The sequence below is a fragment of the Martes martes genome, assembly GCF_963455335.1.
Source record: "Martes martes genome assembly, chromosome: 7".
Classification (NCBI taxonomy): Eukaryota; Metazoa; Chordata; class Mammalia; order Carnivora; family Mustelidae; genus Martes; species Martes martes.
In genome coordinates this window covers 45,746,471-45,767,083 of record NC_137894.1, presented here as the reverse complement: position 1 = coordinate 45,767,083, position 20,613 = coordinate 45,746,471, and the positions used below count along the sequence as shown (strand labels likewise).

At 38.2% G+C, this 20,613-nt stretch overlaps 1 protein-coding gene across 3 annotated transcripts in view; it reads left to right on the top strand.

Annotated features, from left to right (window-relative positions):
* The window catches only part of DPP8 (dipeptidyl peptidase 8), a 64,270-nt gene extending 44,139 nt beyond the window's left edge, over positions 1 to 20,131 (top strand). Inside the window, exons 13-20 of one of the 3 annotated variants that reach the window (XR_013967123.1) lie at positions 611 to 763; positions 1,241 to 1,376; positions 2,672 to 2,817; positions 8,758 to 8,904; positions 10,226 to 10,305; positions 11,622 to 11,764; positions 12,412 to 12,523; positions 15,908 to 17,040. Coding sequence is in view for 2 of the 3 variants with exons in the window: in XM_080808511.1 (XP_080664637.1) it covers positions 611 to 763; positions 1,241 to 1,376; positions 2,672 to 2,817; positions 8,758 to 8,904; positions 10,153 to 10,305; positions 11,622 to 11,764; positions 12,412 to 12,523; positions 15,908 to 16,030 (1,113 nt within the window). In the remaining variant the exon portion in view is untranslated. Of the gene's footprint in view, positions 1 to 610; positions 764 to 1,240; positions 1,377 to 2,671; positions 2,818 to 8,757; positions 8,905 to 9,349; positions 9,440 to 10,152; positions 10,306 to 11,621; positions 11,765 to 12,411; positions 12,524 to 15,907 lie in introns of those variants that run through there. The other 2 variants (XM_080808511.1, XM_080808512.1) reach the window with 2 other exon arrangements.
* The last annotated feature ends 482 nt before the right edge of the window (positions 20,132 to 20,613 follow it).

Here is a 20,613-nt window from a genome sequence, read left to right as displayed (position 1 = left end):
AGAAATATGCAGGATTTTGGGGCGCCTGGGTGGCTCAGTGGTTAAGCCTCTGCCTTCGGCTCGGGTCATGATCTCAGGGTCCTGGGATCAAGCCCCACATCGGGCTCTCTGCTCGGCAGGGAGCCTGCTTCCTCCTCTCTCTCTGCCTGCCTCTCTGCCTGCTTGTGATCTCTGTCAAATAAATAAATAAAAAAAATCTTTAAAAAAAAAAAAAGAAATATGCAGGATTCTAAAATTAGACTCTTTTACATATGCATGAATGATTGACCTAAGCTGCAATATAGGTATGTTTTTTCCCTGTAAAGTGTTGTAATTTTAATGAAATAACTCTCTCATTTTAAGAAAAGCCCACATTTCAACCATATAGGAAACTAACAATAGCATGCAATTCAAATGTCCTTTTTCCTTGTGGACAAAATCTATTCTTAGGTAAAAGTCATAAGCAAAACCAGCTCAGGTTTATTAACATTGGTGGCAAAATTTTTTAAGAGGCACAAGTCAAAGAGTGACTCAAATGATTCTAAATAAAATTGGAAATTGTTTGTTGAACTACTAGGCTGGCCAAGGTCCTGCTAGTACTGATTTTTCTATTGTGTTTTTTTTTTTACAGATCCAGGTTGACGAAGTCAGGAAGCTGGTATATTTTGAAGGCACCAAGGACTCTCCTTTGGAACATCACCTGTACGTGGTCAGTTATTTAAACCCTGGAGAGGTGACAAGGCTGACCGACCGTGGCTATTCCCACTCTTGCTGCATCAGCCAGGTATTAAGTCCCTGTTGGAAAAGAGTTTCCTGTCATATGAAAACCTTCTGCTCATGTTGTACTCCTTTAGAGTAATGTGAAAATCAGTGAAATTGGCCTGCTAAAGTCTGATCCTCTGAGGAAAAACTTCAAAAGTCTACCTGTAAAAAAAAAAATTATTTGTTTATTTGAGAGAAAGCCAGAGAGTGCACACAAGCAGGGGGGAGGGGCAGAGGAGAGCGAGAAGCAGGCTCTTGGCTGAGCAGGAAGCCTGATGTGGGGCTCTCCCAGGACCCTGAGATCATGACCTGAGCCTAAGGCCGACGCTAAACCAACTGAGCCACCCAGGCGCCCCTAAAAAGTCTACTCTTAACTTCAGCATTATATATGGACATAAATGGTCCAACTCTAACCATACTCCTGCTCTAGCACCAGGACAGATGTAGCACCTTTTTTATTTTTCCATGGGGAAAAAGTAATTGTTTCTCCTTTCTCTAGCATTGTGACTTCTTTATAAGTAAGTATAGTAACCAGAAGAACCCACACTGTGTGTCCCTTTACAAGCTGTCAAGTCCTGAAGATGACCCAACTTGCAAAACAAAGGAATTTTGGGCCACCATTTTGGATTCAGCAGGTATTCATTTTCCTGAACCCGATTTTATGCAGGATTAGTATATAAGTGCACTAAACCCATTTCATAGGTCCACATTTCTCAACTCTCACCACCACTTGGCCCTGAGCTTCTGAGTTCTGATTGATCCCACCCTTCCTATTCTATCAACCACCAGATAAGATGGGTTACCTCCCATTCCAAGCAGGAGCAGGTTTGGAAGGCCTTTTTGAAGTTTTTAAATTTCATTTTATTTTTTATTTAAGCAATCTGTACACCCATTGTGGGGCTCAAACGCATGACCCCTGGATCAGGAGTCACACGCTCTTCCAACTGAGCCAGCCAGATGCCCCTGGAGGGCCTTTTTGAAAATGAGAATAAAATAGTTACAATATCAGCTAAGAAATGATTTGTTCACATGTTTGGGTAATTTCCCAGATAAACAGATGAAGAAAATGTACTTGGAACTAGTAAGACTGAGCAGGGAAGCTGCAGCTTTAGGGAATAACCAGCTGGTAGCTTTCTTAACTTTATAAGCACTTACAGTGGCCATTTTAATAAAAGATAGAACACTTGTTCTATAGGGAGTGAATAGCACTGTGAATTATCTATTTTTTAAATGCTTGATTTCTAAACAAAAAATTTTATGTATCTTTAATCTAATTTTTCCCCAAATCCTTCTTCCTGTTAAGCATTTTCCCTCATGAATAGCTGCTTAGGGATTAAGAAACTAGTGCAAAACCACAGGGCATGTTCCAGTGTCCGCAGGTAGATTTGTAATATGGTGATGATCTCTGCTTAGTCTGTGACATCATTCAGTGTACAGAGACTTAGGACAGGTCTGTAATAGCTTTGTTAAACCAAATACTGATCATGAATTTCATTTTTTTCTGGGTCCTGGTTAGGCTTACTCTCCAGTGATCAGAAACAAATGTTTGCTGAGCACCTGCTGTGAGCAAGTTAAACTGAGTTAAATTTGTGCTTCCAGTTTCTGGTCAGATATATGGCTTAACCATCATTAAGTTACACTGAACCAAGCACAAAGTGTTTGTATACTTCTGCATCTAAACACCTCCTAGGCTCTAAGGATTATTCAGATTATTGTGTATCTCTTTTTGAAATAATTTAATATATATGTTCATTTAATTTTCTTTCTTATAGATAAATGTTCTTGAGTAATTTCCTATCACCTGTAAGGGGGATGGTCATTTATTTGTGGGGGGGTGGATTGTGGGATCGTGGTTTCTCGTCCTTGCTCTCAGATTGCAAAGCTCCCATAAGAACTCCTTTTATGTACTTTTTTTGTTATCTCCTCATAGGTCCTCTTCCTGACTACACCCCTCCAGAGATTTTCTCTTTTGAAAGTACTACTGGATTTACATTGTATGGGATGCTGTACAAACCTCATGATCTACAGCCTGGAAAGAAATACCCCACTGTGCTGTTCATATATGGTGGTCCTCAGGTGGGTGTATTTCCTTATTTTATTTTATTTTCACTCCAGTATAGTTAATATATACTGTTATATTAGTTTCAGGTGTACAGTATAGTGATTCAGCAAGTCTGTACATCACCCAGTGCCCATTATTACAGCTGCAGTCCTTAATCCCCATCACACATTTCGCCTGTCCTCCCACCCACCTTTGAGGTGGGCATATTTGTATATGTACGTGTGAGTGTGTTTAGGTGATTTGTTTTTTAAATGTCTAGTCAGTTCAAGTTAAGAGCATTGTTGGGCCTCTGCTGTTATTGACTTTGGCTTGTGTTCTAATTCCTGTTTAGAAGTTGGGTTTTGTTACTTGGCTAATTTATAAAGCAGTGTCAATTTCTTAATTTACAGTAGGACTCTAACTGTCATGGGGAATGGAATATTCATGTCAGCAGATTAATACGTTACCTTTTATGTAGAGAAGAAACTTGTTTGGGAAGTGAAATTAAGTAGTTAACTGTCTTGGTAAATAAAAGACTTTTAATAGATATTTTCAGAGGCCTTGGTAGCCTGATGAATTCCCCCTCTTCATTCTAAGTCTGTATCTCTCAAGCAGACCAGAATACTTTTACCATCTAGGTAAGGCAACTGCTACAGTACCATTCAGCTTTGTAAGAAATTTACACCTGAATTTTCCTTTTTCTTGATTAAATATTAGCATGTGACTATTAAGTAATTCCTGTTGACTATCAGAGTAAGGTATTTGGGGTACGTGCATTGGTTAATTGGCACTTTTAAAAAATGCTTATTGATTATATTATCTTACTGTTGGGCCCTTAAAGAAATAGAATATAGTTATCCTGTTTTTATAATGCAGCTCTTGCCTCCATAAATATCCTTTATAATTATATCCAGTTAATCAATATCTGGAAAGGTATCTGGATGCTAAGACATCCAAAAAGTAGGGACCCCTGGCTGGCTCAGTCAGCAGAGCACATGACTGTTGATCTTGGGGTCATGAGTTCAAGCCCCACTTTGGGTGTAGTACTTTAAAAATAGAAAAAAAAAGAAAAAAACATACAAAAAATAACATAAAAGCAAAATAACAGCATAAGCCACAAAATCTCAGCAATGACAGTCATAGATCAAGTTAAATCACTTTGCCATCGTTAAGTGTGTTTTATAAACAAAACATGATTCACATTTGTATTATACTCATCTATACACAAATGATAAACAAAACTATAAATAGTCAAATTAGCCTTCTTTTAAAAACTTGAAGCCAAATCTTTGTAAACTTTAAAAAAAAAGTCTTGGGGTGCCTGCGTGGCTCATTTGGTTAACTATCTGACTCTTGGTTTTGGCTCAGGTTGTGATCTCAGATTCAGTAGTTCAAGCCCTAGCCCTGTGTCTGGCTCTCTACTTGCATACTCTTTCTCTCAAATGAATAAATACTTAAAAAATAAAGGTTTAATACAAAGAAATTTAAGAAAGAAATTATAAGACACTTTCAGAAGCTTTACATGTTTTGGTATATTATTTTTATATTAAGGCTAAGTAAGTAAGTAAGAAAGAAGTAAGTAAGAAGGATGTTTCTCCTTTCCAGTGAAGAAATGATATATGATATATGTGACAAATACAATTTAAGACTAACTGGTTATATGGATCTCTAAGACTAGAGGATTCCTTTACATTATTCCTTGTTACTAATTATGTTTTAAAAGCCTCAGGAGGTGCCTGGATGGCTCAGTAGGTCAAGCATCTGCCTTCAGCTCAGGTCATGATCCCGGAGTCCTGATATTGAGCCTGCATCAGGCTTCCAGCTGGTTAGGGAACCTGCTTCTCCCTCTTCCTTTGCCGCTCCCCCTGCTCGTGCTTGCTCTCTCTTTCAAATAAAAAAATAAATAGGGCGCCTGGGTGGCTCAGTGGGTTAAAGCCTCTGCCTTCGGCTCAGGTCATGATCCCAGGGTTCTGGGATCGAGTTCCATATCGGGCTCTCTGCTCTGCGGGGAGCCTGCTTCCTCCTCTCTCTCTCTGCCTGCCTCTCTGCCTACTTGTGATCTCTGCCTGTCAAATAAACAAAATCTTTAAAAAGTAATAATAAATAAAAATATTTTTTTAAAGGTTTTTTTATTTCCTTGTTACAGAGATAGAGGGCACAGTAGGCAGAGTAGCAGACAGAGGGAGGGAGAAGCAGGCTCTCTGCTGAGCAGGGAGCCCGATGCAGGACTTGATCCCAGGACCCTGGGAGTATGACCTGAGCCGAAGGCAGCCGCTTAACCGATTGAGCCACCCAGGCAACCCTAAAAATAAATTTTTGATTAAATCTTATTATTAGTCCAAACCATGTTCTTTCTTGGTGTATATTCAGGTCAAAGTGGGAATTTACTGATTGGCAACAGTGTCACAACTTGTAACATGAAGTGAATTACTTTGTCACTAAATGCAGCAATGTCTATAGTTGGACAAAAGTGAAATCCAAGAAAAGCAATATATCTGATTAAAGTCATCTAGGCTTAGTTCTTTGAACTCTTTATTGATAACAGCTGTATGTTTTAAAATGTTTATTTAACAAATCCTTGTGGTGTTTCATATATGCTAGACACTGTTTTATAAATACAAATGAACAAGAAAACAGGCTGAATGATAGCAGGACACAGGTTTTGTAGAACTAGTACTGAAGGAGACTTCTGAATTCTCAGTGGCAAAGGCCATTATGTTTAAGTACCTTCCTTCAGAAATAGCAGACCTCTGGCTGCAAAGGCACAAACACTGGCTCTTGGGGGACATGTTCATATCAGGCAGTTGGGCCAATTTTGTGTGTGAAAACAGGCAAAGAAGTGAAGTAGTTTTAAGATTTATTTATTTGAGAGAGAGAGTGAGTTCGAGCACATGGGGCGGGAGGGGAGGAGGGGGGCAGAGGGAGAAGAAGAGAGAGTCCTCAAGCAGACTCCCTTCTGAGCACAGAGCCAGACATGGGGTTTGGTCCAGGACCCTGAGACCAAGAGCTGAGCAGAAGCCAAGAGTTGGACACCCAACCGACTGTGCCACCCCGGGACCCTGAAGTTGTTTTCTTTAAATACTCATTTTTGTCTTCTATGCCTACTATTTCTTTTTTCAACTCCTTTCCTTTTTGCCCCTCCTCCCAAGAGAGAAAGGGAAAACACTGTTAACTATACTGGAATTAAAATTTTTAAAAAATTTTTAAAAAAAGAAAGGGAAGACATCATTCTCCCATCTCCATTTTTCATTCATTAATTCGGCAAAAAGTCATTGAGTTCCTATTATGTGGCTATCGTTCTAGGCTGTGAGGATACCGTAGCAAACAAATCAGACTAATGTCCCACCCTCATGGAGTTTAATGAGGAAAATAATAAGTGACTAGATATATAAATGATATAACTTAATATAATGAAAGTGTTTGTATAATTATTGGGGAAGGAGATGGCAAAGAGACTAAAATGGGAGTTCTGGTAGGAAGTTCAGGGAAGGTCTCTGAGGGTATGTACATAAGATGAGGAGGAGTGAATCACCTTAAAGATCTGAGGGAAGAGCATTCCAGACGGAGGGAACAGTAAATGTCAAGGTCCTGGGGATTAGAATCAAGTTGGGATAGTTGATAATAAGGTTAGCGTATAGTGCCTAAGTAGGGATTTGGTATTAGGTGAGGTCAGAGAAATAGCCAAGGGCCAGATAATATAAAGTCTTAAAAGGCAATGGTAAGGATTTTAGAATAAGGTCTAAACTCTCTACCAGTTGGAGGGAGATAAGCTATAAAGTCTTATGTAATTTACATTTTAAAATCATTCCTCTGCTACCATGTGAATAGACTGTAGGAGGACAAGAGTAGAAACAGGAAGACCAGTTTCGCAGTTGCTACAGAGGTACTGGATATCCAGAAATTCAGAAAGAGAAGATTCTTTCTCCCTCTGCCTGCTGCTCCCCCTGCTTATGCCCTCTCTCTCTCTCTCTCTCTGTCTGACAAATAAGTAAATAAAATCTATACATAGAAAGAGAAGATTCTTTACACATAGCATGCACAGCCTAGTTTATCCTAATAAATGCTCAGTATGTATTTATTGTGTGAAGATGGTGTTGGTTCTTATTTAAATTGCTGAATTGGTTTTCCTGTTGGTTTCAGCCAGAAAAAAAACTTTTCATTTTTAGGGCACCTGCTTGGCTCTGTCTCTTAATGTCCCACTCTTGGTTTCGGCTCAGGTCCTGATCTCACAGTTGTGAGACTGAGCCCTGCTTTTGAGATAGAGCCTGCATAGATCTCTGCGCTCAGTGGGGAGTCTGCTTGTGATTCTCTCTCTCCCTCTTCCTCTTCCTCTCTCCCCAACTCACACACATGCTCCCTCTCTTTAAATAAATAAATCTTAAAAAAACAAAACAAGGGGCACCTGGGTGGCTCAGTGGGTTAAGCCTCTGCCTTCAGCTCAGGTCATGATCTTGGGGTCCTGGCATCGAGCCCCACATCAGGCTCTCTGCTCCGCAGGGAGCCTGCTTCCCCCTCTCTCTGCCTGCCTCTCTGCCTACTTGTGATCTCTGTCTGTCAAACAAATAAATAAAATCTTTAAAAAAAACAACATGAGAACTTCTTTCATTTTTGCCAGAATCTTCTTTGTCATTATTTAATGTTTGTCTTCATGTCCACCAAACCCTAAGTTTTTCTGTATTAATTAAAGTCCTCAGAGTCATTAAGCATCTGCCTTCAGCTCAGGTCATGATCCCAGAGTCCTGGGATCAAGCCGCGCATTGGGCTCCCTGCTTGGCAGAAAGCCTGCTTCTCCCTTTCCCACTCCCCCTGCCGGTGTTCCCTCTCTCACTGTGTCTCTCTCTGTGTCAAATAAATAAATAAAGTCCTCTTTTAGGGGCACCTGGCTGGCTCAAAAGAGCATGTGATTCTTGATCTCGGGATCATGAGTTCAAGCTCCATGTTGGATGTAGAGATTACTTAAATAAATAAAAAACTTTAAAAAAAATATAGTCCTCTTTTCACTAGTTTATTTCTGTCGAGGCACTAAACTGTTTAGTTTCTCAGTCATTTTGAAGCATGATAGTGTGATAAGTGGTTTAAGAATTACCCTACCTTTTGCACTGATTTGTGTAACAAGAAAAAGGAAACTGAACTGGTCATAGTGCTTCATTAAAATATTAAATTTTTCTGCTACTGGTCAGGGACAACTTCAGAAGAGACTGGTAGGAAAGAAAAATGATCTTATTTATCCTTGTCTCTGTTATTTGAATGACACAGTTCTTCAGGGTAACAATAATGATTTTAGTAACTTTTTTTTTTTTAAGATTTTTATTTATTTACTTGAGAGAGAGAGAGAGATCGAGATCACAAGTAGGCAGAAAGGCAGGCAGAGAGAGAGGGGGAAGCAGACTCCCTGCCGAGCAGAGAGCCCAATGCAGGGCTCAATCCCAGGACCCTGGGATCACGACCTGAGCCGAAGGCAGAGGCTTAACCCACTGAGCCACCCATGTGCCCCTTTAGTAACTTTTTCTATGGGGCAGTTTAAATCTCTTGTCTTGTATGTAATGAATATCTTGGTTGCAGTTTTAAAGTCTATAGTTGCTCAGTAATTCCCCTGAACCTTGACTGTAAAGTTGAAAAAGAAAAAGAAACAACATAAACATGATAAATTTAAGTTAACTTAAAAATGAATCAGGGAGAGGGAATCGGGGAGTTGCTAATCACCTAGTACAAAGTCTCAATTATGCACGATGAATAAGTTCTAGAGATTTGTCCAACGTTGTCCTATAGTTCATGATACTGTATTATACATTTAAAATTTTGTTAAGAGGGTACATCCTGTGATAAGTGTTCTTGCCACAAGAAAATAAAATTTTATTTTAAAAGCAAAATAATACAAAAAATTCAAGCTTTCTACTTTCCACAGCATCCTGCCTCTTTATGTTTTTTTATGCTACCATATAATAAATTTCACTGAAGTTGTATTTCTTCCTCAGGTGCAGTTGGTGAATAATCGATTTAAAGGAGTCAAGTATTTCCGCTTGAATACCCTAGCCTCTCTGGGTTATGTGGTTGTAGTGATAGACAACAGGGGATCCTGTCACCGAGGGCTTAAATTTGAAGGCGCCTTTAAATACAAAATGGTGTGTGAGCATACAAATATTTTTCTTTTAAAGACATTTACATTTTGTGTTTCATTGTTTGGTATGAAATCTCAGAAAGGAAGTTGGGAGAAGGGGCTGTGAGTGAGAGATAGAGAGAGAGAGAGAGAGAGAATATGTGTGTGTGTGTGTATGTCTGTGTTAGAGTTCAGGGGTGGGAGGGAAGATGCAACTTGATATTCAGTAGTCTAGCTCACATCTACTTGTTTACCTGTATATAACTTCGGGGAGCTGAGATAGAACCACTTTTACAGAGAAATACCCTTTCTTTCTATGTTGTATATCCAGCTTAGCCAGAAAGCAGCACCATAGTTTTCAGCATCCTGTGCCCTATTGAGAGGAATAATTGAGATTTGTTCTGTCCTCTGTGAAGAGAGAAACCAACTGGTTAGTGCCTTCCTTGTGACAAGCCTCTTTCTCTCTACAGGAAGCTTTAAATGCTACCTTTTAGAGATGCCCCATGTCCTTTCTGCTGCTTTGGGAAATGATGAGAATCCGATGTTCCTTTTACACAGTAAGGCAGTTACTGTGTTTGCCAGTGTATTGGACATGCTGAGTAAGACATGGGATTTTCTCCCACAGCCAGTTCTTTGACCTTATGTTGTATTCTCATGTAAGTTTTTTTGTTTTTATTTTTGTTTTTGGCTCAGTGAAGTGAGATTGTGTGCACTGGCAGGCCTAGTAATACAGACAGGGTGGTGGTGGTAGGAATTAGGACTTAATAGGACCTTAAAGAAGTAGTGTATGTTCAGTTCCTAGAAATAGATGATGGGGAAATAGGAGGATAAGGCCTCAAGAGTGATTCCCTCTGCTTTACTGCATGAAGTTTTAAAAAGAAGTAAATTTGGTCAACCACTTAAGGGGGCTGATTTTTTGTCTTTGGGTATAGGAAGGCTTGTTACAAGGAAGATGCTGACCTCTTAGCAGACAACAGAACAAATGGAAGGGGGAAATACCCATATAGCGAGGGACAGTTTGGGTCTCAGTAGGAAAGAACTTTGTGACTAAGGGGTAACTAAACTCTAGGACTGGCTAGCAACAGAAGCTATAGGCCCCTGTCTCTAAATAGAGTTTAAAACAATTTTTGGGGGGCAACAGAATCTCAATTGATAATTAATTCTTTAAAAACTACAGGTATTTTTAGTAAAAACCATTTTCAGCTTTAAAAACACTCTGATAATGAGACTTCTATTTATCAGAATCAGTGAAATGTTCTCCCTTTTTTGACAGGGTCAAATAGAAATTGATGATCAGGTGGAAGGACTCCAGTATCTAGCTTCTCAATATGATTTCATTGACTTAGATCGTGTGGGCATCCATGGCTGGTCCTATGGAGGATACCTCTCCCTGATGGCATTAATGCAGAGGTCAGATATCTTCAGGGTATGTGACTTCCTATTGTATTTCTTTTTGCAATAGAGGTTGAATTTTCTGTCAATTGAGGATATGAGGAAGTGTCTATTTTCTGAAGGTTTACAGAGTTTGCAATATTATGAAATGTTAAGATTTGTATATCTAACAGTCATGTGAGATAATAGATGTATCTTGTCAACTTGTGATAGCCATGTGAGATATATATTTACATATCTATCTATATGTATATATTAAAAAACACTTGTCAACTTGGTGGCCAGCTGTTAGCTATTTATAGACACGCCAAAGATCGTGGGAGATAGTCATGATTAGTAAAACACTCATACACACACACATACACACACACACATACTGGATTGTAATTACTAATTTAATTGCTGGACTGCAAGCTCTGAGGGCGGGGACCTGTGTGCCCTGCATATCACTGTAACCTCAGTAGCGAAGCACAATTCTTGACACATAGTAGGTCCTAAGTAAATCTTTATTGAATGAATAACATACTAAGTATATAAACAATGGTTACAATTTTATAAATAACTTCCTAGAAAAATATGCTAGAAGGAAATACATAAAGATGTTAAAAGTTGTTAAGAGAATGGCAATTATGAAATGTTTTTCTTTTTCACTATTTCAATAACATGATTTTATCTTACAGTAAAAAATAATTTTAAGAATGAAAATGATAGGGTTTTTGCTTTTGCATGTATATTCAGATAATCTTTATAATAACCACAAAATAAACTCTGAAAACTGCCATAATTTTCCCAGACTTGCAGCTGTTGAGAAAGTAATTAGAATATTTAAATATAAAACTGTGTGAATATTTAAATATAAAACTGTGTGGGAACCTAAAATGGGGAAATTGTTTAGTGCTTAAATACATTTCATTCATTGTTTAAAATTCTGAACTGCCAACAGAGGCTAAAAAAGAAAAAAGAAATGGCTACTTTCCTATATAGAGCTGAGACTTGTCACACTTTTTTTCCCCAGGAGCAGGAATGAGTTTGCACTGAGCCATTCACATGTTCTATCTAGTTCAGTCTCCCCTTTCAACAAAGGGGCCGGTGTGTGTATTTCAGCTAGCCCAGGTTAAGGGTTTAGAATGTGGCATGCCTGTGGAGCATGAAGCTAACTGACTCGCAAAGTATCAAGTTCTTGACCTTGGCACTTCACTTTGATTTTCTGAGTTGCTTGAGACCATGTAAGCCCCAGTTGTGGGGCCAAAGCCTAAGGATAATTTTAGCCTATAAATTTGCAGTTACACATTCTCATTGCTAACCATATTTTTTTGGATCACACTTGACTGTTACTGTTGTCTTCTGTAGGTTGCTATTGCTGGGGCCCCAGTCACTCTGTGGATCTTCTATGATACAGGCTACACAGAACGCTATATGGGCCACCCTGACCAGAATGAGCAGGGTTATTACTTAGGATCTGTGGCCATGCAAGCAGAAAAGTTTCCCTCTGAGTAAGTTCAAGCTTTAAAATTAAGATTATAAATTTAAAATTGTAGTGTTAAAACTTGTCTTTAATAACAATGAAAACTACAAATACTGTAAAACCAAGACTAATATTTTATAGACTACTCAAACGGCATGGCTAGTTCTCAAAGCTGAATTACAGACCAGTTCATATAACCTGGTTTTATTACAACTTATTTTTGAAGCAATTACTGTGCTGAAAGAAGTTTCAATGCATAACTGTTTCAAAGTGAAAAATTCTGTTTCTGCTTAAATATATTCTATAGACAACGTTCATGATTTTTCTTTCTCTAGGAACATGCTATGATTATTGATACATGCCAATATCCTCATAAGAAATCAAACACAATTTTTCATTACATGTAGTGTCTGGTTACTATATTATAAATTTATTATTGAAAATGTTGAATTCTTATTTTAATATTATAGTATAAGGAAGTTAACTTTATTATTAACATTAACTATATTACATAGTTATATATGTTTTTATATAATTGTATTTTATATAACTATATATAGTTGTATATATTACATAACTATAATAGTAACTAATGGTTAATTGTGATCAAAGGAGTTAAGTGGTTTTCCCAAGAACTCTATTTTGCCTAATCCTGTTATATTTTCATTTCTCTAGACCAAATCGTTTACTACTTTTACATGGATTCTTGGATGAGAATGTCCATTTTGCACACACCAGTATATTACTGAGTTTTTTAGTGAGGGCTGGAAAGCCATATGATTTACAGGTGAGTTGTTCATTTTCTGATTGAGTTAAGTAGTGATTAGTTATTTGATTACTTTGAAATATAATAAACTGTGGAGTAAGGCTGAATTTTCAGCTGCGGCCGCTCTCTCTTTGAGAGATCTAAAGTCATAGGCATAGTTAGTAGCGCCTCTAGTTGGGTAAAAAATAAGATTCTGTTGAAGTTGGGCTAAGAACTGGCCTATATGACCAATATGGGCCTATTCTGTTGAAGTTGGGTTAAGAACTGACCTATATGACCTATATGGGTTAAGTACTAGATTATATGACTTGTGTATCTGTAACTGCTTTCAGTTTGTAATCATGGAAAAAATGACAGGAGTCTATTCAGTATCCTCCTTTGCTTTTCTTTACATGGTCTTTTAATTTTATATTTTAATTTTATAATTTTTATATTGACATTGGAATAGAAAGCCATAGGTTAACTACCTTCATTGCTCCATTATCAAAAAAAAGGGTTTTAAAAGATAACCTATTCGTTTTTTTTCCTCCTTTGTACTTCTTTCACAGATTATTATTCGTAAGAGTGAAAAATATTACTTTTTCCACTTTGTGTCTCAGTTGACATTTATGTAGATAAACTATGAGCTGTTTATCTGTAGCAGCACTTTCAAGCATTTTGGTCTCAGGACCCCTATGCACACCAAAGAGCTTTCGTTTATGTGTGTTTTGTCTGTCAGTATTTCTCATAGCCGATATTAAAACTAAGAAAAATTTTGTTTTGTTTTTTAAAGTTTATTTATTTAAGCAATCTCTACACCCAGTATGGAACTCGAACTCACAACCCCGAGAACAAGAGCACATGGTCTCCTAACTGAGCCAGCTAGACATCCCCAAAACAAAGAAAAATTTAAAATACTTTTAAAAAAATAATAATCAACTATTACATGTTAACATAAATCACAATTTTTGTGGAGGAGAAAAACTATTTTCCAAAATATAAAAAAAAGAGAGAAATAGCATTGTTTTTACATTTTTATAAAATCCCTTTAATGTCTGGCTTAAGGAAGACACCTGGATTCTCATATCTACTTCCATACACAGTCTTTTGGGAAGTGTTTTGGCTAAAGTATACAGTAGTTTCCCATTATGTGCAGTTCTGCTTTCTTAGGTTTCAGTTAACCCTAGCCAACCGAGGTCCAGAAGCAGATGATTGTTGGGGTGCCTGGGTGGCTCAGTCTGTTAAGCATCGGACTCTTGCTTTCTTCTTAGGTCATGGTCTCAGGTTGTGAGATGGAGTCCCATGTCAGGCTTCATACAGAATGTGGGGACTGCTTAGGATTCTCTCTCTCCCTCTGCCCCTCCCACCCCACACTCTATCTCCCTCTCTTAAAAAAAAAAGAAGACATGGTTAATCCTCTTTCTGACATTGTGTCATGTCACTAGTGGCCTAACGCTAAATCACAGGGCCTGTTACTCACTTCACTTCATCTCATCACGTAAGCACTTTATCTCCCATCATCACAGGATGAGTGAGCATAGTACAAGATATTTAGAGAGAGAGACCACAATCAGGTAACTTTTATTACAGTATGTTGTTACAGTTGTTTTATTTTTTTATCAGTTATGTTTTTAATCTCTTACTGTGCCTGAGTAAGTAATAAAACTAAACTTCATTGTAGGTATGTATGGGGAAAAATACAGTATCTTTAGGGTTTGGTACTATCTGCTGTTTCAGGTATCCAGTGTTGATCTTGAAATGTATCCCCTGTGGATAAGGGGCAACTATTATATGAAGAAAATTCAGCCTCACAGAATATGTAGTTAAGAAAGGGGAGGAATATTTTAGGTTTTTCAGATAATTGTGGATATTCTTCTTGGCTTCTACACCAAAACTGGACAGATCTTAGTTTCTTAAAGGTTAGTTTTAGTGTGGAGTCTGACACCACATCTAAAACATGTCATACTGTGTTACATTAAAATCTGTTGGATCTTGTTCCTCTAATGGATCTTTTACACATACATTGGTCATCTGAAAGATACTGGTTCACCGTGTGAGGTCAGTCTTCTCAGTGTTGACTCATTTCATTATAAGGTATTTTTTTAATCATTAATAAATATATTAATATTACACCCCTGATCCCATCAGAAAAGTCTTTAAGTTTGGGGAAGCTCATGAGCTAATAGTGGCAGATGCAAGTCTTCCAGAATTCTAATTTTTATTTAAAAGCTCAAAATTTATCATTGGTGATGAATACTGTCAGTGTTGTCCTTGAAGTGACCAGCTCAATTCATTCATTTTTGTGCAAATGTTTGCCAGATACCCAACTCTGAATCACCATAGTTGTCAGTCACTCTTTCAAGTTGAAAATGGAGTTCCTTTAAGAAATGGCAGTGCAGCGGGGTGCCTGGGTGGCTCAGTGGGTTAAAGCCTCTGCCTTCAGCTCAGGTCGTGATCCCGGCTTCCTGAGATTGAGCACCACATCGGGCTCCCTGCTCCACAGGAAGCCTTCTCCCACTCCCATTCCCCCTGCTTGTGTTCCCTCTCTCACTGTGTCTCTGTCAAATAAATAAATAAAATCTTGGAAAGAAAAAAAGAAAGAAGTGGCAGTGTGGCTTGCAACTCAGTTTCATAAGTGCTTTTCCTTTAGACACCCTATAGCAAAAGTGCTTTCTGCTTTCTTCCCATTGTATCGCCATAGGACATTCATTCATTCATTCATTCATTTAAGATTTTATTTATTTATTTGACAGAGAGAGACACAGTGAGAGGGGGAACAGAAGCAGAGGGAGTGGGAGAAGCAGGCTTCCCGCCGAGCAGGGAGCCTGATACCAGGCTCGATCCCAGGACTCTGGGATCATGACCTGAGCCGAAGGCAGATGCCCCATGACTGAGCCACTCAGGTGCCCCTACCGGAGAACATTTAAAAAGACATGTCTTCAAGGGTTGCAGTTTAATAAACTTTGGGTTTTTCACTACAGGTGTGTAGTGGTGAAGAATACGGTGACATCCAATACAATTTAATGTCACTGCCTTGATTCATGCTAAGGCACTGGCACTTTTATTACCCATCATTGCTTTTGCACTATTGGTGCAAATGCCAACACAGTGAATAAAGGCAAATTGTTCTGAAAGTGGTTTTGACCTTGCATATCCCTTGAAAGGGGTTCTAAGGACCCCAGATGTCTCTAGATCACACTTGGAGACCCAATGATCTATACATAAATCCTTCTGTAAGCCTTGGAGTACATAAGGAATGATAAAAAGGGGGAGGGGCCTTTGTATCAGATATATGTGTGTAGTATCTTGGAGAGGCTGTGCTCTGTATTACTAATCCTGCTGAAACTCTATGGAAAGCTTTGGAAGGAGATGTATTATTCAATTCTCACTTTCTGTATTTTGATTTTTTTGTTATTGTTGTTTAAGATCTATCCTCAGGAGAGACACAGCATAAGAGTCCCTGAATCTGGAGAACATTATGAACTGCATCTTTTGCACTACCTTCAAGAAAACCTTGGATCGCGTATTGCTGCTCTGAAAGTGATATAGTTTTGACCTGTGTAGAACTCTGGTATACACTGGCTATTTAACCAAATGAGGAGGTTTAATCGATAGAAAACATGGGATTGATCATCACATTTTGGTACCTGCCACATAACATCTACTTCTGAAAGTACATTTGTTGCCATGCAGGCATCTGCAGCTTGTGGATAGTAATATAATACCTTAACCACACACACACAAAATTGAATGACATGTATTTCTAAAGGACCCAGCAAATACCATGAGAATTACTGAAAGAAATAAGACATTAGCACCATGTATCCATACTACCTTATTTTCACTTCTTAATAGCATTATAAAATTCATGGACTTAATTAGTGTATTTTTACAGTATACTTCTGAGTTTGTTAAAATATGATGTTATTAGTGATTGGTTTGGTTCAATTCCAGAAACTCTGACTAGTTACAGATTTGATAGCACTTAAATGTAATTGAATAGCTTATGCTTCATTGCTTGGGGTGTATCCAGCATGTTATGAACTAATCACTATTAAACCTATGACTTAACCAGTCATTAATGATCTTCCAAGGATAACTTAGTGGCCTCCTAAAAACACTTAATTTGTTTCATTCAAGCTCTGACCAATTTTAGCCAATTTCAGCTGTATCTAGTATAAATAGTTCTCTCTGATGATATGACAGAGTGGGTTTTTCCTTTCATACAAAGGCAAGTAACTGTACATGTAGCATGGTTTAATTAGTCTTATAATATTGATAATTACAGGCAGAAAAATTTTAATCAAATGGTTAGAGCTTAAATATTTGCAGGCAATATCTTCTCCTTTAAGAAAAGGGAAAAGTACACATTGATTTGTATTCTTCAGAAAATTTAGTGGGGCTAGTTTCCATTGAGTATTTCCTTACTGAAATGTTCCAGCGTTCTAGGGTGGTGGAAGGGAATTGTGGTAGGATGGGAGATACCAGGGCGTGGAGAATGACAGGGAGAGGAAAAGGAGAGGATCTGCTTAAGAACCAAGTAGAAGTAAAATTTGACCAAAAATCCTTATGAAAAAGTTTGGGGGGTGAAATTTAAACTGCTAGAATGTTAGTTAAGGAAACCAGAATGAAGAAATCACTGTCTTGCCAACACAGTTACAGACTTACATTATTCAGGGAGGAAAAGTTCCTTAGTTATTTTTCTAATTTTCATTTTTTGTTATTTTCATCTTAATTTTGGTAACCTTACAAATTTAAACTTTTTAAATTATTTGAGCATCTTAGGTATTGTGAACTTAAAGAGGTTTCCAGACCACCTCTCCACCATAAACTGAACCCCAGCTAGCCATGGCTCTATTTTTAAGCATTCAGAGCCTCTAAGCAATGTCTGAAATGGCCATGACATTTTCCTGGTTTAGCCCTAGCACTCGACTGTTAAGGGAGCTCATAGGCTTTCAGGTGCTGATTGGAGTCTGTCATTTTAGAGTCTTGGGTGTTGTTGGGTCACATTGCCAGCGGCAGAGAAGGCACCTGTGAGTTTGACCCTTTTTATCACACACCTCAGTGTTTGGAAAGTTGTTTCTGGTACTTTTAAACAACGCTCTAAGAAAAATTGCTCTTTTTTTCTTTCTCACCACTACAGATAGTAGATTTCTCTCGTAGAGAGCACAGCCTCCATTAGTAAGGGTGATGACCGTGCATCAGAGGTGAATTCATCATTGAGAGCCAGGTGGGAGGTGGGGGAGGTCCAGAAATGGCAGGGTGACCTGGTGGTTTTGTCCTTGGGAAGGGGATTGGGTTTTACTTTTTGTGTATTTATACTGTATCATAGGTACCACACTTTCCCTTATTATCTGTGTATGTATTGATTTTCTTGTTTATGATATTTTCCCATACCAAGGTGTGTTTATATTTTTTTCAATGTTAAATTAAATTGATTTGGGTAATTTTTCTTCCCAAGAAAGTATTCTCCCCCTTGATTTAAGTATATAATCTGACTATCAAAGGTGGTTTTTGTTTGTGAACTGATTGGCCTCCAGGGATCTATCCTTATATAATATGCGAAGTGGAAATGGTATCCAGTGGTTTTTAGACATCTACTCATTTGAAACCTCTTACCCAGTAAGGCTGTTTCTTTCAAATGGCATCTCTCATTTTACCAAAACAAACCTTAAAGAACCTCATGTACTCTTGAATTCACCAGTGTTTTCCTCTTGCCTCTCCTTTCCTCTTATGACAAGGGATGCCTCTGTTATAAGCTCCAGTTCACTAAATGCCATTCTCCTTCTATAGGGGGAAAATATGTGACTGAATTCACATCCAGAAAGACGGTTTGACTGAGTTTCATTTTAAAAACTGAAGTGGGAAACATCGTAGTCGTTTCAAACGATCAGTAGAAATGTCACTAAAACTCTTCATACCCTGCCTATGGGTAACATCTGAAAAGGCTAAGAGAATATAAAAGTAGCAACACTTTTTGGTAAGAGCCAAAAAGCACTGGGTTAAACATCCAGTGGGGTGGGTTTTGTAGGCTTGATAAACAGGTGCACTCGAGCAGCCATCACCACGTAGAGTTGCTTATGCATTGTTGAGCAGTGGGACTCAGAATCTCCTTAAGATTCATCTGGATGCTTATTGCTGAAAAGAAATGCAGTCTTAACTCTTAGAAGTTTGGATTTATTGATTTGGGTGGAGACCAGGAATCTGCATTTCTAACAGCCTTTCCAGGGTGATCCCGAAGTTGTTTGTGGGCTACTTTCACAAAGTCTTCTGAGGAGAATGGAATTGGATTGAGAAAATAATAGATGATTTTTACACTGACTGACTTACAGACACCTAAAGCAGTAGCCAATGTAGCTGCTCATCTGTGATCACTGCCGGGCACTTCTTACTCTGAAAGAAGCAGAAGGTATTGTAAACTATGTATCCTCTTTGTCTGGAGATTCATTTTGGAATGAAGGGTCTTCTCTTGATGCCATTGCTGGCTCATTTCGAAAGGCTCGTACAAGAGGATGAAGTCACAATGCATGCATTACTTTTTAACAGAATGAGATATAGATATTGATGCTTACTTTTTTTTACTACTTGTTTTATTCCTTACAGAAAGTGTATCCCACCTGTCTGTAACATAATTCTCTCTTTAGGTGGAATGACTCCTATAAGATCTCTCACTCCTGTAGAATCATACATTTTTCAAGCTGTTATATCTTTGATATAATCTAATGTTCTCATTGGTTGGAGGAGGAAGCTACATGTAGAGAGAGGAGAAAATATACCAATGGCCCTGCAGCCAGTTAGTGTTCAGTTGGTACTAGACTCCATCCAGATGCCCTGACTCATGGTAGTTTAAATGATATGTAGAAAAGGCAAATTTTTAAAGAAGTATTTATTAATATATTCCTATGAAACATTTTAAAGATAACATAAAATGGTTAATTTTTCCATTCTAAAGTAAATGCTAAGCATGCTTATTAATGAAGCAGTACTTCTAATTAGTATATGACATTCTGAAGTTAATTAAAACTGTTAACCCTAAATGTGTCTTCCTAGTAGTGGGGGATTTGGGAATTGGGATATAGAATAGAGTGCTTGCTTAAGCCTGGGAGCCTAACTTAGAGCTATTTGAAGTAAGAAAAGAGACATGGCCATATCTAAACTAAGAGATTTGCAGGTGAGTGTCCATTCCCAGCAGACGTAAATTAATAAGGAAACTTCCCTGACACCCACTTTCCCAACCCTACCCAGCCTCACCTATCCACCTTGCAGCCTACAATATAGAGACATGTTAGTGTTAGGTGCTAGCTCCTGCTTTTCTTATTTTGTCAAGAGACAGTTCTAGGTAATCAGAAGGGACTTTCAGAAGTCCCTCACAGAAAGAAAAAGTAATATTTGTATGTTTATTTTTGAATAACCCAGATACAAATTTATGTTGTGTTCAGCACAATTGGAGTTCAGGTCTTTAATTTTAGAACATAAAGTGCCTGCTGTTTTAAGCATTGACTTGTATAAAAAGAATTGCATGTCTCACTCCAGTAAGTTTATGGGTTTTCTCATTTTCAGCTACATGGCTTTTAATCATGTAAAGTGAAACATTAGTTTTGTTGCATTTTATTACAGGTTCTTTGTTGCAATAAAGATGCTGCTAAAATTAATTGATGTAAATGTTCCTTCCCCCATCCCTTCCCTATTTGTACAGCCTTGCCATGATTAGTGGCAACTGTGAAGTGATTAATACACACAAATGAGGTTATATGCTTGCAGTGGAGAAAGGAAGACTGCAAGGTGATTACATGGGGTTTCTAGTACAAACACTAGCCAAAAATGCATCTAAACCCAAGGGGAGGTGTGGAGGGAGCTATTCTGTACCTGCAAGTGGTTCCCTGAAGTTTGTACTGCAGGGATAGGTGGTGCCTGGAGCCAGCGATTAGCATGTCCTTCCTGAGCAGCTGGGAGTTTCTCAGGGATGCTACTTGGAGTTTCCAAATAGTGGTCTCTGCATGCTCCCTGGGAAGTTTCAAGGAAGTTCGGTGTAATACTTTTTTCAGAGACTTCTTTGACAGGTCTCTGGTCTGTTGAAGCTGTACTGGGGAAAGGGGGAGAGAGAAGGAGATGAACCCCTCTAAAATTAGTAA